Source organism: Centrocercus urophasianus, unplaced genomic scaffold (assembly GCF_019232065.1).
Source record: "Centrocercus urophasianus isolate 14NV4802_14NV808 unplaced genomic scaffold, USGS_Curo_1.0 seq_13, whole genome shotgun sequence".
Classification (NCBI taxonomy): domain Eukaryota; kingdom Metazoa; phylum Chordata; class Aves; order Galliformes; family Phasianidae; genus Centrocercus; species Centrocercus urophasianus.
Window position 1 is genome coordinate 614,531 of NW_024884475.1, and position 17,388 is coordinate 631,918.

Genomic DNA, 17,388 nt, shown 5'->3' on the forward strand with positions numbered 1-17,388 from the left:
AAGGCCACCAAGCACAACGCCTTTGGGAGGCAAATGTCTGCCCACAGAAGAAAGCTCGCCCTGGTCCCGAGGAAGGAAGGAAATGGGTCACAAGGTTTGCAAGGAAGGATGCATCCTCACAACTAATCAGCTCTTGTCAAGAGCTCCCATCAATTAAAAAGAGAAAACAAGAGAAACTCGTGTGAAGAACAGTGCAGAATGAGTCCTTAAGAAAGCGGGTCCAGGGGGACAGCAAGGAGCCAAGGGAAGAGGAAGGTGGAGGAAGAAGAGGCAAAAAGCAATGAGGAAAATGTCATCTGCAAACCTCAGCTGTTTCTCACAGCTGGTGCTTTAAGCTCCATGCCTCCTACCAGAGAGCTGATCACCCAGCAGACAGGATTCTGTGCTGATTACAGAGACTCACAGGGGGAAAAAAGGTCCCTCAATGTGGACATTTCCATTAGGAGATGGTGCTGTGCTGCTGGGTGATTTGAGCTCAAAGCTCCCTGGGTTTTGCTCTCCCTGAACTCAAGCACGTACTCAGAAGAGCAGAAAAGCCCCCGTTCTGCACGCTGTCCTCAAGAGAAAGAATGCTGCTCGTTCCTAAGGCTGTTCCACAACATGTTTGGGTTGGAAAAGTAAACCTGCGTCTTTGTTTTTTGTTCTTTCAGCTCAGAACTTTGGGGAATGGTCAGGGAAGGCAGAAGTACAAAAAAGAGAAAGCCCAATAAATTGACCTCCTGTTCCACGTGCCACTGTGGGAGCAGATTCAGCATTCCATACATCTCCATGATGGGAAGGATGCTGTGTCCAAGGACCTGTTTGCAGGTTTTCCATCCCAATGACCCACGGTTTTAAGGCAACGATGTGCACTAAGCAATTCAAACGGGCACATGGGATGCTGTATGGGCCACTCCAACCTGCAGGAATCCATCACGACCACTGCTCTGAGCAGATCTCAGCTCTGTCCATCTCGACTAACACATGTGCAATAATCACAGGTTTGAAGAAAATGGTTCAATCAAGGAGCCAACATGACAGGCAATTAAATTGCTACGTTACACTAATACAGCCTGACATGCAAACACCAGCATTTGGCCCACTCGAGCAGAACAGCTGTTCTCCTTCCTCCCCTTCAGCACCAACCAGACCTGTTGAGTAACCTTGTGCAAGATGACCTTGTGCAAAGGATGCCAGCTGCCTCCTGAGATAGGCAAAGTGCTGCCAGCAGGTCCAGGTCCTCTTGCTTTGATGTATCTGGAGTGCCGGATCCAGGCCTGGGCTCCACAGGACATGAGGTGTGCAGCTGCTGGGGGGAGCCCAGCGAAGGGCCACTGAGACACTGAGGGATGTGGGAACCTGACAAACAGTGAGAGAGCTGGCACTGCTCAGCCTGCAGGTGAGGAGGCTCAGATGGACCTGACATACATGCACAGATACCCAAGGGGAAGTGGGGAATGACCAAGCTGAACAGGACAAGAGGTAATGGGCACAAACTGAAAAGCAGGAATTTCCAATCAACTTAGCAAAAGTACCATTATTACACTCAATCACAGAATAGTTGAGGTTACAAGGAATTGCTTGGGAGCATCTAGACCAACCCTCTGCCTCCAGCAGGGTTACCTAGAGCGAGCTGGCCAGCATCACGTCCAGGTGGGCTCTGAAATAGACTCCACAACCTCTCTAAAGCGACCAAACAAGTTGCCCAGAGAGGCTCCAGATCTCCATCCTTGGGTATATTTGAAGCTCAACTAGACACAGCCCTGAGCAACCACAACGCAGCTGGACAAGGTGATCTCCAGAGGCCCCCTCCAATCTCATCCTATGATGCTGTGAAAGGAACACAACAGTGATCATCCTACAGGGCAACAACCTGTACAAGTCAGCGTGCACACATTCAGCTGTAAGCTCTACACACTGAAATGGTAGGAAGCTCCCTACCCAGCAGCAGCTGTAGGAAACATGCTCTGTGGCATACCTAAGTTATTACAGCAATAAAAAGTCTGGTATTTAGTTCTCTGCATATTCTTTGGTTAACATTAGAAATAAATTATTAAAAGGCACAAGCCCAACTTTTCAGACTGCATTGTTCCTAATAGTTTTCATCCTGAAGGATTCCAAAGCGTTTCAACACCACCCCATAGCCATTGCTGAGACAAGAGGCTTTAGAGAAGCTGGAGGGAGTAAGGCAGAAAACAAGATTTAAAGGCAACAGACAAATCCCTGCTCTCATAACAGCTCTGGTGAGTTGCTCAGTGTCAGTGAGCAGCAGACTTATGGAATCATAGAATTGTTTGAGTTGGAAGGGACCTTTAAAGGCCATCTTGTCCCACTCCCTGCAATGAACAGGGACCCCCACAGCTCCATCAGCTGCTCAGCACCCCATCCTGCTTGACCTTGGGTGTCTAATGGAGCATCCACTGCCTCCCTGAGCAACCTGTGCCAGAACCTCACTAAATTAAGACCCTCTAGCTGTAGGTGTCTCTGTTCATTGCAAAGGAATTGGATTAGATGACTTGTGAAGGTTCCTTCCAACTCAAACCTTTCCAAGACTCTATGAAACCTGCTTTCTGGTCTCCAGTGTATCATCACAGAATCACAGAATGGCCAGGGATGGAAGGGACCTCAAGGATCACCAAACTCCAAGCCCTGCCACACGCAGGGCCACCAACCTCCACATTTCACAGCAGCCCAGGCTGCCCAGGGCCACAAACAACCTGGCCTTGAACACCTCCAGGGATGGACGGGGCATCACAGCCTCTCTGGGCAGCTGTTCCAGCACCTCACCACTCTCTCTGTCAAGAACTTCCCCCTCACATCCAACCTCAATCTTCCCTCCTTCAACTTCCAACCATTTCCCCGTGTCCTGCTGTTATCTGCCCTTTCAAAAACTTGGCTCCACTCCTGTTTATGGGCTCCCTTTAGGTACTGGAAGGAGCTGAAACAACTTTTGGGTTCTGCATGCTTCTCTTCTTCCCCCCTCCCAGACAAAGCCACCGTACTCCTGGAATGTGAAGGCAGCATTTGTTCATTGTGAGGGCTCTGCCTTGTTTCCACATTTTCCTGAACAAAGGACTGAAATAGTGGGTATATGCGTCACAAGCCTGTCCTGAACATTGCTCACCCTTTCCTGCACAAATATTTGTAAACAGATTGAGAATTAATGTCCAGCCAACTCAAGACCCTTCATAAAAAAGGGGTTTTATTGAAAACAGGATGGCAATCATTTCCCAGATACGCTGCATACAGGCCTTTAAGATGAGAAACAACGTACATAGCAGGAAAACAGCAACCCGCAGCTGTGCACCGAGCGAGATGCATAAAGCATGGGGGCTGATTATTTCACAGCCTCCACCCCCACAAGCACTCCCTTCTTAGGAAAAAAAAGAAATAATACGACATGAAGTTTCTGGTCAGCACATGATAATTCCCTGGGGTTCATTTATGTACAAAACATACAGCTCCACTAACACCAACAGCTCAACAACCCTCAATGGGAAAACCTTTCCCCATGCCTCTTTTTCTATAATATTCTATCATATTTTTCTAATATGCTCTGCAGCACAAAGTAAGAAGGGGACAGTATATTCTCCCAATGTTGCTTCCATGCACACCTTGTCTCTTTTGCTTTCCAGTGATCTGCACACACGGAGTATACTGGCAATGCCAACAAGGGCAGCCCATGAGCAGGACTCATAGCTGGGATTCAGCTCCTCCTCCACTTTTTGGCATTAGGACACAAAATACTGTTGGTTTGGTTTTGCTTCCTTTTCTTCAGGAGCAATAACAAGGCATAAGAGGAAAGGTGGAGCAAGCTGGGTTGGTTCCATTTGGAAAGAAGGCGAGGAAGCATCTACTGCAGGATGATAGCATAGATGCAGCCAGACTCCTCTGGGAAATGGACAGACAAAATACAAAGAGGGAAATTCAAGTTAGTAACAGTGGGTGAAAGATACAAAGGTGGTTAAACACCATAACTGGGACCCAGAGAGGTCAGGAAGCCTCCAACTCTGGAGATCCTCAAAACTCAACAGCACGCAGCTTGGAGATCCTTGATGTGACCTCAAGACAGGAGTCTCCTGCAGTCTTAATTACTACGAGTCTATTATGAGACTGGAGGATGAGAAGAATTTTAACAGAAATGCCTTCCCGTGCTGTTACATTGAGCTTTACCTTAGAAAACTCAGCACTCTCCAAGGACATTCTTGGCAAATTAGTGCACTTCCATCATTATCACTTGTTATTTTTGAGATACCACCACTTCTGGACATCACCACCACAGGGTAGCTGAGGCGTGTTCCCAACACTCCTGGGTCCCTTCTGAGCCCCAACACCAGGAAATGGAGGAAACCTTCAGCAAAAGCCTTCCTATGCTTGCACAATCCAAACAGATGCCCTTTGATTTGACTGCAGCAAGGCTTTTGACGTGCTCTTCCATGTTATTCTTGCATCTCAGTTGGGATGGCCCAACGTGGTGAGCAACAAGCTGGATGAGCTACTGGGTTGGTGGTCAGGATCTGAGGGCCATGGCTTGGAGTTTGTACCCCAAATGGGAGCTGGTAACAAGTGGAGAACCCCAGCAGGGTCCATCCTGCCTCAGGAGTGTAGAATGGGTTGGATTCGATCACCTGGTTCTAAACTCTAAGTTGCTTAGCTTCTCCATCAGTGACTCGGAGGAGGCAACAGAGAACATTCCCACCCACTCTGCAATCGACACCAAATTGAGGAGCACCAGTGAACACAGTGAGGAGTGGGACTGCAATCAGAAGGGGTCTCAGTGTGAGATGGGAGCCTGATAAATGCCAAGGTCCAAGGCTGGGAGGAAGAAGCCCTCACCAGGCACCAGTGGGGCTGGGGAGCAGCTCTGGGGATGAGCACCAAGAGTTGGCAGGTGGAGCTGAGCAACCTGCTCCAACCTCACTGTGAGCAGAGGGTGGATGGGTCCTCCTGATTGCCCCCCTACCCTGTATAGGAATCCATCCTCCACGACCCCACAAAATGCTGAGCGGATGCAATGCACTTCCCACGGCTGGGACAGAGTCAGCTTCTTTCCTCCTTTAGCCACTGTAACTGCAAAGGGATTGAAAACGAACTCAGTGCTCAGTGTAAACTATCAGTACATTTTCATCAAACGAAGGCAGAGCTCTGCAAAGCCTTGGGAAAGCAGGGCTGCTGTAACCTCAGGTGACAAGCAGTCTGCATCCGGGCTATTGTAGTAAACTTTTGGGGTTTTTTTTTCCCCTCCTCCTAACATGTCTGTTTTCCAAGCTGAATATTTTAAGAATCAAGGCTGCCTGTGATCATATCTAGCCGGCTTAGAATGAACACTGATTTCTTTGCTGCTTCTTTGATCGAAGCCAAGTGGTTTTCTCATGGGTAATAAGGTCACAGGGTTAAAAGAGCAATATGACAATTACAAAAGTTAAATCTATTGCCACTACAGACAGACACACTACCCAGGGTCCATTAGCACGTAGTACAGAATGGTTATCACAGGTCACTGACACCAGTTCACTCTAATGGCTTTTCCTGTGTCCTTATCAATGCGGTGCACAAAGTGTCTCACCCTCAGCCTTTCCCTATGATCTCAGTGCTGTGTTTATAGCTATCTAACTCCACCAGGCACCAGTGGGTCAGCCAAGTCAGCAGACAGTGAGATACGCCAGGACAGAGCGATGGGACAATCTGCAAAGTGTCTGAGATGAACAAGGAGTTACCAGAGACTTCAAGAAGGAAATTTTTTCCATTCCCTCCCCCCCCACCCCCCACCCCAGAAAATAAAGGAGTTTAAACTGTTTAAGTTCCCAAGGACACCGAGGGAAAAACTTTACAACCCTGATCTCCAAAATAGAAGTAAAGCCACAGACTTTCCGTGGTACGGTTCGTATTTCAGTATCAAATAAAAGAAACAACTCTAGAGTTACAGAGAGGGAAAAAAAAAAAAAGGGTTGGGGAGGGGTTATTATTTGAGTTGTGGTTCCTATAAGGGACTTTCTCACCCCTTAAAGAACTTGAGCTGTTTTGCACCCTTAGCTAAAGGACAAACGTTTTGGTGCCCGAGAGAGGCTGCATTGGGGCAGAGGTATGGGAAGGTTCTGGGGTCAGAATGCAGCAACCCACCACAGCCAGAAGCAAACATGAGCCCTGGCTTCTCCTCCCAGTGCTCTGCATGGTGAAGAGAACACAGAACATCATCCCCATCCCTAATACAGGCAAGCCAGAACTTACCAAGAGAGCGCAGCCGAAGCACGCTGCGTGTATTTGACTACAGGAACCCCACAGACCTTTTATACTGAGTATTTTAAATACATTCGTTTTGGTTTTTCCTCAATTTGCTTTACGTTTTCTTACCTCTCCTAATGCATTTCGTGCATCAAAGCAGCTTAGGGTCAGAGGGGCTCTGGGTAGAAGCAATATAGCTGATAAAAACGTCAGTGGTGAGATATGACAAATTTATAGTAAATACCTGTCAGCTGCTATTTATCTAAATTATCCAGCTCTGGGATTCTCCACAAATACTCCATCAGCTGCGAGGCAGCTCCACTTTTACACCCGTATTTACATCAGAATCTGCTCCTTTTTTTTTTCTTGTTGTCGGTGGGGGTTTTTTTTGGACACTTGTTCTTTACCCTAAAATGACCCCTTTGTAGCTCGGATCAAAGAGCTGGGAGCGTCAATACCAGTGTCTTCACCAACATGTGAAGAACCTCAAAGTAATTGGTTACCAATTAGCATAAACCTTTACAAGAGAAAAACACCTCGCTGAGACGAACCCTGAGCGCTACCAGGCAGCAGCAGGGGCTGAAGCAGGAGCTCCAGCGACCTGAATCACTTTCATCTGCCCCACAGACAACGGCTTGGGAGCGCCCTGCCTGCAAATTATCCTCCCTTTCTCACCTTTCTTTCTTTCTGCTTTAATTCCTTTCTGCTCTCCGTTCGCTCTTTGCTTTCTGACTCGCTACAGCTTATGGGAAACATGAAACAAAAACTGCTTTTCATTTCATGTTATGTAAAGCAAAGCAATTCCATGTCTTGGCCTTGAAATACAAGGCTCCCAACAGCTGTTCAGATGCTCCAGCAGATAAACCATCTGGCCCAAGCCTCACCTTTCCTAATTTATTTTGGATATCGATCAAAGCAACCTGAGCATTACATAGACTTTCGTCAAAGACAACATAAAAGATAAAAACGTCAGTGGCAAAATCGCTGCACTGAAATCTCCTTGTTTCTTCTTTATATAATAACATCACCATTTTTCAACAAACTTCTCTATTAACTCAAAGAGAAGATGTACCTGATACAAAACAGCCCAGCAGCCTCTTCAGAGGAATGTCCTCAAATAGCTCATCGCTGCTCTAACCAAACCAAAGGGGTTTTTGACACTCAACCCCAGCCAAAAGCAGAGCCAACTTTGTCCACGGAGCCCACAGTGTGCACCCTGACCTTGCTGCCTCTCTCTGTTACTTCTTCATACAGTGCTCCTGGCTTCTGAAGGACCACCATACCCACGCTCTGATTTTTGGGCGGTCCTATGTGGAGCCAGGAGTTTGGCTCAATGATTCTTATAGGTCTCTTCCAACTTGGGACATTCTAGGGTTCTATGATCCTTATGGGTCTCTTCCAAATTTGGGACATTCATAGAATCACAGAATGGCTCAGGTTGGAAGGGATCTTGAGGATTATACAAGCTCCAACCTCCCACCACACGCAGGGCCACCAACCTCCACATTTCATAGCAGCCCAGGCTGCCCAGGGCCCCAAACAACCTGGCCTTGAACACCTCCAGGGATGGACGGGGCATCACAGCCTCTCTGGGCAGCTGTTCCAGCACCTCACTACTCTGCCTGTAAAGAACTTAGGACATTCTAAGGTCCCATGACCTCTATGGGTCTCTTTCAACTTAGGACATTCTATGACTCCATGCCCCCTATGGGTCTCTTTCATATTCTATGATCCCATGATCCTTGTGGGTTTCTTTTAATTTGGGACATTCTATGATTCCATAATCTTTATGGGTCTCTTCTAACTCAGAACACTCAATGATTCTAACAGTCCCAGCCTTCTCCAGGTGATTTTGCCTATTTTTTTTGTTTTGTTTTTCTCTTCCTAATGAAAGGATGTTGTACATTTCTCAATGCTACCAGGATGCCCACTGAAATACAAAGTTGCTGAACGGCCAGCGACTCAGACCAATGCGAAACTTCAGCTGTAAAGCCTTATATAAAGCAATTCAATGCACATTTGTCACCTAAGGAAATCACAGTGTGGGTAAGAACCTGTCGTTTAGGGACAAAACTCCAAAGTCTTACACGACAGTCAAGAAACCTAAGGGCTAACAGCAATCACTGCGCACAGCTGAACGAAGCAACAAAAGCTTATCCAGCAAACACAAAGGACACAACGCGCTCCTGCAACATTTTGTTCCATCACTCCAAGGATTCAAAGCCTCCCCTACGCCCATGTGTTCCTCGGGACAACGTCTCCAGGGCCATTTCCCACACGACACGGGATCGCCGATGAATGGCCCCATAAAGCATCCCACCGGAGCCCGTCCTGCCCGCGCCAAGGCCCAGCTCTCCATTAACCACCGCCTGACCCTTGTTCACTTTCTTTCCCCCTCCTCTGCCCTTCCTGAGAAAGTTCAGCGCTTCCTGGAAAAGTCTCGCTGCCGTTTGATATTGTACTTCGCCTTGGTTGCTGAAGGAAGGATTTACAGGTGCCTGGCCCCGTCTGTAAGACCATGACCGAAGGCTGACCTCGCCTTACAATATGTGAACTTCTGCCCTGCTGATAAGGCTGGCAGATATGAGTAGGATTTTTCAAATAATCCTTTGGGAATTTATAAGCAGCGCAGCCATAAAACCGAGGTGACTGGAAGGTCGATTTCACTAAAAATAATAAATATCTCAATGTTTATTCAACGTGGGCCTTTTTAACTGCAGGCCAAGCATTTAGATAACGCTATTGTAAATGACAAATATTAGGATTTTTTGGTAACTATTACATTATGATCCTTCCGTCTGACACTGATGTGGTCGTTTCCCTCGACGCGCGCTGGATCTTTGGCATTGTTCAGCTCAAGTTGGGCCTAGAAAGCCAGCTCAGGCTTTGAGCACAGGTCAGAAAAAGGGCAATTTTCTTTTCAGGAGGCTTTTCTAGGGGGGCTCACCTCGTTTTACTCCTATCTCACCAGCACACCTTTTCTCTCTGCTCATTACCACGGCTTTTGGCTGAAATAGGAGAGGGAGGAGGAGAAGGACCGAAGGATCTCAGTGCAGGACGACAGGACTCAACCCAGAGGGTGGTGAGGCACTGGAACAGGTTGCCCAAGGAGGTTGTGGATGCCCCATCCGTGCAGGCATTCAAGGTTAGGCTGGATGTGGCTCTGGGCAGCCTGGTCTGCTGGTTGGTGAACCCTGCATGTAGCAGCAGGTTGAAACTGGATGGTTATTGTGATCATTTTCAACCCAGGCCATTCTATGATTCTATGATCTGCTGCAGAGCATTGGCCACAACGCCTGGCTTTCCTTCATACGCTTTGGAGAGCTGCACAACCAATCACCTTCCAAGGCAATAAGCAAAGGAACAAGATGGAGAAACAACAAAATTTCAGTGGCACCCTGAGCCCCAAGCCTACAACACTGCATAAACGTGAACCTTCCCAATGCACAAAACTGCTACGTCCAACCATGAGAGTTCCTCACCCTTCCCATAAGAGCACTATGCATAATTACGCAGGCATATAGCCCTGCATTAACAACAACAAAAAAACCCAACCTGTAAGCTACACAAATGGGATTCCTAAGGCTGTTTTCATTATACATAGACTTCACTGAAGTTCCTCCAAATAAAGTGACACTTTGAAAGGCACAAAGCATTTCAGCCCAGTTGTAATCTTCAATTAGCACACTCCCTGCACCGGGCTTCCAGTGCCGGCTCTGAGTGGGAGCCTTTGTCCAAGATAAACAGAGTAACACATTTTGGGTAGGTTAACTTATTCATTCCGCTACAGAATCATGGCCATGGAGCCAAATTACATAATTATTAACAGATGAAGGCACAAAAAAAAAGATTTTACATAAATGTTTTTTATGACAATTCTTTTCCTTTTGCAAATTCGTTTGTATGCCTTGCTGGAGAGCCTGTCTTTCAGAAGTGCCTCTAAAAACAATGCTCTCTCAAGCCTGGCTCCGCTGAGGAAGGGGAGGAAAGCTGCTAACAGAGCTGTGCTTTCATGTGCTGCCTGGCTTCCCATTGCCCAGCTGCAGGAGAGAGCCTCGGAGAGCTCAGCAGAAGACATTACCAGCATTAAGGAACAGATGCAAATAACACAGGTTTGGGGGTCGGGAGGTTTGTATGCTGCATGGCTCATACATTGCCAAAGGTGTGCTGAAAATTAAAAGCCAAGGTGCAAGCTACAAAGGTCACCTTATCACAGAATGGCTTGGCCAGCAACCAAATGCAAGCACAGAGCACCTCCAGTCCAGACACATTTTCCAGTGCTTGTAAAGGAGAAAAAGCCCAACTGTTGGGAAACTGGACGTGGCACAGTGACACCTGGGGTTTGATTGGACAGCAGCAAGCATAACTCTAGCAAAACTTCTCCAAAGCGCTACAAATAAGATCTCTAAAACCATTTCTCCCTTCAACCTCTCAGTCTGCAATGAATAATGAAGTTACTGCGGTCAGAGGAGGGTTCTTTCAGGATGAATCTGCGCCAAAGGTATAAGCACTGGGCCTGCAAACCCAAGGACTGCAGCAGTGGGAGAAAATACCCCCTTATGTTTCAGCAGGCCGCCAGCAGCAGGGCTCACTCACCAGCACGGTGTAGATGTGCAGGCAGCGGTACACGGGTGAGAAGTCCACCAGCTCCTGGGCCCCGGGCACCTGGAAGAGAGCAGGAGGTGAGCACGAGGTGCAGGTCCACCCACCCCAATGAGAATCAGTTGCAGCTCAAAGGTCTGCAAGGCTGAGAGATGCACTGAGATTTCAGGGCTGCAGCAATCGCAGCGATTCTTGACACCTGTCTACATATGTGCACATACAATCCTACAAGTTTCTCAGAGCAGAAAACCATCACTGAATATCATTTTTGTTCCATTTGAGCTTCCCTTTGAAATCACATTCATTTTGCATCCTTTTGTTAACCCGCTCAGCAGAGATTTAATTTTGATCGTAAGCTTCAATATAAGTTTAGGCACCCTTGGCACCCATGCAACATAACAACAACAGCCTTTCTCTGTATTTTTAGTTTGATTTCTTTAAAAACACAAATTCTTCTTTTGCTTTTTGAGGTAATAAGACACACAGACTCCAGCACCTTTCAACAGCAGTAGTGAGCCTCTGGTAGGGACAAGGAAGCACAGTTTGGAAGGGTGGGACAGAAGGAGAGAGGGTAAGAGGAAGATCAGAGAGGAAATTTGCATACAAGAAGCTTCTGTCCTTTGGATATGTTGAAGCCAACACAGCATTAAGCTTTTTGGCCAAGGCATAAAGCTAAAGCAACCCTCCTTCTCCCCCAAAATCCAGAGAGGAAGGGAGTGTTCTGTTGACATGCGGTGGGAAAAAAAAAGGGGAAAGATGAAAGGGACCAATGGACAGGCCTGGGAAACATGTTTATTTTTAATTATGCTTAAGAGGCATCTTGCTAAAAAGGAGGTAGGACGGAGCAGGGAGAAAGCTGTGGCTGGATGAGGGCATGCCAATCTCCACCAGCGCTGCCCAAAGCACCTGGGGTGAGCAGCAAAGGCTTTGGGTAGGGGAGTGCAGAACGGGCTTGGAAAGGGAAACGTGGGGATTTCTTTAGAGCACTTCAGGCTGAGGAATCCTAGAGTGCAAAACCTCCAGAGATGGCGACAAGGCAGAGGAATGCCAGGACACGCCGGGCCCAATCATCCCCAGTGACCACCACCAGCATTGGGAGCTGCATGGGATGGATCTGAGAGCTCCCTGTGCTCTCCTAAGCGAGAGGAGATCTGTCATCCCCTCCCACCACCATCACAGCAGGAGATTTATGTTTTCCTCTCAAGTTGAATTCAGGATCAGAAGGTTTTGCTCCTCTCGGATTTGGGGCATTAACTGAACGCGGCCCGCAGGGAAATATTTCTGATAAAGATTCATGAAATCGGGTTATTGCCAAAAATGGAGCTCACTCCTCCAGAGAAATTCTTTCAAACCAGACTGCAGCATTTTCACAGCCTCTGATCTTCTGTAAAAGCTTTTAAGCCCACACACATGCTCACCAAGAATACGCTGGACGTTCCTGCAGACTTAATATCTGAGACATCAATAATTTTAATATTGCTAATCCACTTAGAAGGCTCCCAGACACGGCTGCATGCAAAACCTGGGATGCACTCGTGAGAAAACGAGCACCCAAACCTTGCGCTGAGATCCTACCTACGAAGTTTGAAGGAGCACCTTGTCCACATCCAGCCCCACAGCAGCACTGTGCCACTGGAACCCATTTCAGCCTCTGCAAGCATCCCCATTCATTGCAGGCAGTGAGACCAGACGGCCTTTAAGGTCCCTCCCAACTCAAACCATTCTATGAATCCATGACCAATGCAGATCTCAGGCAGTTTCAGCACAATGGGCAGTAAGAGCTGCTTTCTAAGGCAAAGAGAAGGCACATTCATGGTTTTCCAAACAGGAATCCACTTTCCCCGATGGAATCTCATGCAATTTTCCCATACCCCAACACAAGGGAAACATGGGCATCCTTCAGGCTGAGCACTTCCCCTTTAGCACCTATTTGAGTTTCTTCCCCAGCGTTCAGAAACAGAAATAAACCTCAACAGAACCAATTACTCCTCCGACATCTCCACTTCCGCCTAATCTTTTTTTTCCCCCCCTTTTAGTTTGTAGAACAAGGAGTTGATTCATTTTGTCCAGGGTTCTCCTGTTCCACAGACCTCATTCCCAAGCCCTGCATTCAGCACGCTCACGGTACAGAGCTGTCAGCCTCTGCAAACAGCCCAACCCCTGCCTTCTGCAGGAGCACTTTCAGTTGGGTTCAATGCTGACTGTAGAAAATTTAACCCATTAGAGCCATGTTTTCAGTGTAAATGTTCATGTGCAGCTGACACGGTCACAACCATGTGCCAGAGATGGCTCAGTGGATGCCCCATCCCTAGAAATGCAGCTGGAAAAACAGCTCTGAGCAACTGATAGAGTTGTAGCTGTTCCTGTTCACTGCAGGGGAGCTGGACCAGATGGCCTCTAAGGGTCCTTTTCAACACCAATTGATTCTATGATGATTCTATGATGCCTCTGATGAGAGATGCTCCATTCTGGTTCTATACAAATTTGCAATACAGTGGCTTTAATCTCTCTGACCCTTGCTGCTTTCTGATGTAATGACATGACACAAGCATAGATACATTTGCTCCTATTTCATTAGGAAAGAAGAATCCACTTTGAAACACCAGGATTCGTGAGCCAGAAACATAGGTTATTGATCTGTCACTTTGACCCATTAACCCAAGTACATGGGCTCACTGGTGCAGATCACAGAATCATAGAATGCCTTGGGTTGGAAGGGACCTCAAGGATCATCAAGCCCAATCCCCCTCGCTGCATGCAGGGCCACCAACCTCCACATTTCACAGCAGCCCAGGCTGCCCAGGGCTCCATCCAACCTGGCCTTGAACACCTCCAGGGATGGACGGGGCATCCACAGTCTCTCTGGGCAGCTGTTCCAGCACCTCACCACTCTCTCTGTCAAGAACTTCCCCCTCACATCCAACCTCAATCTCCCCTCCCTCAACTTCAAACCATTTCCCCTTGTCCTGCTGTTATCTACCCTTTCACAGAGTTGACTCCCCTCCTGTCTGTAGGCTCCCTTTAGGTACTGCAGGCTGCAATGAGGTCACCCCGCAGCTTCTCTTCTCCAGGCTGCACAAGCCCAGCTCCCTCAGCCTGCCTTTGTAGGGAGGTGCTGCAGCCCTCTGAACATCTTTGCAATGAACGCATGCACACACAGTACTGCTGCCACAAGTCCAGCCTATGACATTTAGCACCCCGGCTCTCTTCACATGGTATGGACACTGGAGAAGACCTCTAAGCTCACCAAGCCCAACCCGCCCCACCGTGCCCTCTGACCACATCTCCACAGTGTCCCTCAGTGCCACATCTCCACAGTTCTGGAACTTCTCCAGGGATGGTGACCCCACCACTCCCTGGGCAGCAGTGCCAGTGCCTGACCAACATTCAGAATGTGTTCACTTTACAAAATAAGCCCCTACTGCTGAAAGAAGCATTGGTTTTGTGTACCTTCAACAATTCTCATCTTATCTCTCTCGGTACCAGCAGCTCTTGGAGGACGCTCAGAGCATTGCAGTACTGGAAGCTGCCACATCATCCTGCAGACTGATCTCATTCTGGCTGACATTGGAGACAGCAGGCAGACAGCTTTGTCTGGGAACAAAAAGTTTTCTCTCCATGTCCAAGATGGTTTTTTTGTTGTTGGTTTGTGTGTGGAATTACTAGTGAGAGCAAGCAGAAAGTGGAGGCTGATGGCACCCAACGCAGCCATTTATAAGGAAAAGCTGAGAGAGCCTCTCTGGAGTCCCAATTCTAGCTCCCTAAACTGTCATCAATCTCTCACCTTCACCTAGAGAATTACAACACTCCTACAGTCAGGTCAAGCTGAAAGAATGCCAGGAGTATGATGAGTTTTGGCTACACCTCACACCTGCTGATGTCCTCGGTGCCAAACTTGCTCTCCAAACAGAGAACCGTCTGGAATTTGTAGATTTGTTCTTCAGTGAGAGATGAGGGGCTGTTACTCTTTCCTTACAACCTTCCCTCTCCCACAGAGGAGAACCAGGAGGTCCATTCCCACCCAACCACGTCACAAACGCCTGCCAGACTTCTGGGGAACAAGAAGAAATGAGGGAGAATGCAGGCGAGCTTTGACGTGATGGATTCAACGGGATGGCAAAAGAAAAGTCACTGGAAACGAGAAGAATCTGGATGAGCTTTGTAGTAAAAAGCATCCAGAACACTACAAAGGGAGCAGCTGGCACACACAGAGCAGGCCATGGAGCTGCTCAGTATGAAACACTGATCCTCCTCCTACCACTTGACATTCATAAAAACTGAACTCAAGTCATCTCCCAGCTCGCTTTACAGCTGTGCCCACGCTCTTGCTCTCATTACAGTGGGAGCTTCCACCACAGTGAAGCATCTGTCTGGACTATGATGTCTCCAGAGTGCAGAACTCTAATGGAGTGGGGAACCACGCCTCACAATGGTCTTCTTGAATGCAGCTGGCACTGCTCCCCATTGCTGCCCAAGAGAGAAAATGATCTACATAAAAAATAAATGCAACAGTAGAAGCAAAACTCTTCTGGTCCTCTGTTCCTTTCAAAGCTTCTCTTGTTAATTCTGTTCCTGGATGAAGGGGGGGAGGAACTCTGAGATCTCTGGAGCAGTTCATCCAGCCTCGATGGAAAACTCTGTATCGCAGCCTGCTGCAGGGCTCAATTATTTCCCAGAGATTAAAAGGATTGTATTTAACCCACTTTTTGCAGATTCAGCCAGGGAGGGGATCAGAAGGTCTCTCCTGCCAAGCACTTCACAAGAACCACCTCTGAACATCATTCTGTTTTCAGCTGTGAGTAGGACTGGGGGCAGGAGCCCTTCATTCCTCCCTCCCAGATTCACCCACCACTGGCTGTCCTCCAAACAGAAGTCTCAAGCTCTGCCCTAGCAGTACTCTGCCTTTTGTCACTACACAGAGGAGGTAACTGGAAGGAGCAGAGATCAAGCTACCAGTTGAAAAGGTGGAAATAAGCATCAGCCATGGAAAACAACATTCATGTTGCCCTGTCACTGCCAGAAACCTCACCAAAGAGTTTAGCATTGACAGTGTATACCTGTACCAGTCTGAGATAGGATTAAGTGAATTACTGACCCACCCAGCAGCAGTGCCCTCCCTGCTTCTCACTGTGCTTTTATTGAGTAGGCTGAGAGGGAACACAGCTGTGACACCAAACCCAAACTGACAAAAGAGACATTCCATACATCGTGCTCAGCAATGAAATATTGGGGAAATTTGTGGATCGTTTTGTTTTGCTTCCCCAGAAAATGTCCACTGCTTGGAGACTGGCTGGGCATCCATCTGATGGCGCGACGTGCGCAATGACTGAGTCTGCACCAACAGCAGGGTTTCTTTTCTCCCTTTGCTTATTAAGCCACCTATACAATCAGCCCATGAGTTCTCTCACTTTTGTCCCTTAGATCACATCCACCCTACTGGAGGTGAGAAGGGGGAGTGGGTGAGCAGCTGGGGGGGTTCTCAGCTGCCGGCTGAAGTCACTCTCAGTTGTAACACAAATACTGATCCCTTGGGTTTAACAACCCTATTACCAGATGATAGGATCATACGATGGCCAGAATAGAAAGGATTGGAAGGGACCTCAAGGATCATGAAGCTCCAACCCCCTGCCACATGCAGGGCCACCAACCTCCACATTTCATACAAGACCAGCCTGCCAGGGCCACAAACAACCTTGGCCTTGAACACCTCCAGGGATGGACGGGGCATCACAGCCTCTCTGGGCAGCTGTTCCAGCACCTCACCACTCACTCTGTCAAGAACTTCCCCCTCACATCCAACCTCAATCTCCCCTCCCTCAACTTCAAACCATCTCCCCTTGTCCTACTGTTATCTACCCTTTCAAATAGTTGATTCCCCTCCTGTCTGTAGGCTCCCTTTAGGTACTGCAGGCTGAAATGAGGTCACCCCGCAGCCTTCTTTTCTCCAGGCTGAACAAACCCAGCTCCCTCAGCCTGCCTTTGTAGGGAGATGCTCCAGCCCTCTCCCCATCTTTGTGGCTCTCCTCTAACCCTCTCCAGCAGCTCCCTGTCTTTCTTGTATTGGGGGCCCTAGACCGCCATCCATGTGCACTCAAAAAGGCAAAATAAATGGGAGGAGAAGATGGGAGGGTTGAAGATGATGACAGTGGAGGGAGGAGAAGACAATGATGGAGGGGGAGAAGCAGCAGAAGAAAAGACAAAGAAAAAAAGAGAAAAACGTAAGAAAACAAACAAACAAACAAACAAAACGAAACAGAAGAAAACTAAAAAAGAAAAAAAAGAAAAAAAAAAGCACAAGAAGACAAAATAAATAAATAAGAAAATCAACAACCGAAGAAAAACCCATTAAATAAAACAAAATAGCTCTCTTTCCAGAGAAAAGAAAGCCCGGAGGGCAAGGAGTTTGGGGAAGCGCCGCAGCGGGACCCGCCCGCCCCGTTTCATCACCACGGACAGCGGCCGCTGCCGGGCAGCTGCGGGTGGAGCTCAGAGCGCCGGCAACGGGGAGGCGATCCAAAGTGGGGAGGCGATCCTAAATGGGGAGGTGATCCTAAATGGGGAGATGATCCTAAAAGGGGAGGTGAT

At 48.0% G+C, this 17,388-nt stretch overlaps 1 protein-coding gene across 5 annotated transcripts in view; it reads right to left on the reverse strand.

The window, feature by feature from the left end:
• The window catches only part of EXOC6B (exocyst complex component 6B), a 245,126-nt gene that overhangs the window by 123,184 nt on the left and 104,554 nt on the right, over window positions 1-17,388 (reverse strand). For all 5 annotated transcript variants that reach the window (XM_042811691.1, XM_042811690.1, XM_042811689.1 and 2 more), the window contains exon 8: window positions 10,798-10,866. In XM_042811691.1, coding sequence (XP_042667625.1) covers window positions 10,798-10,866 — 69 coding nt within the window. The remainder of the gene's footprint in view (window positions 1-10,797; window positions 10,867-17,388) is intronic.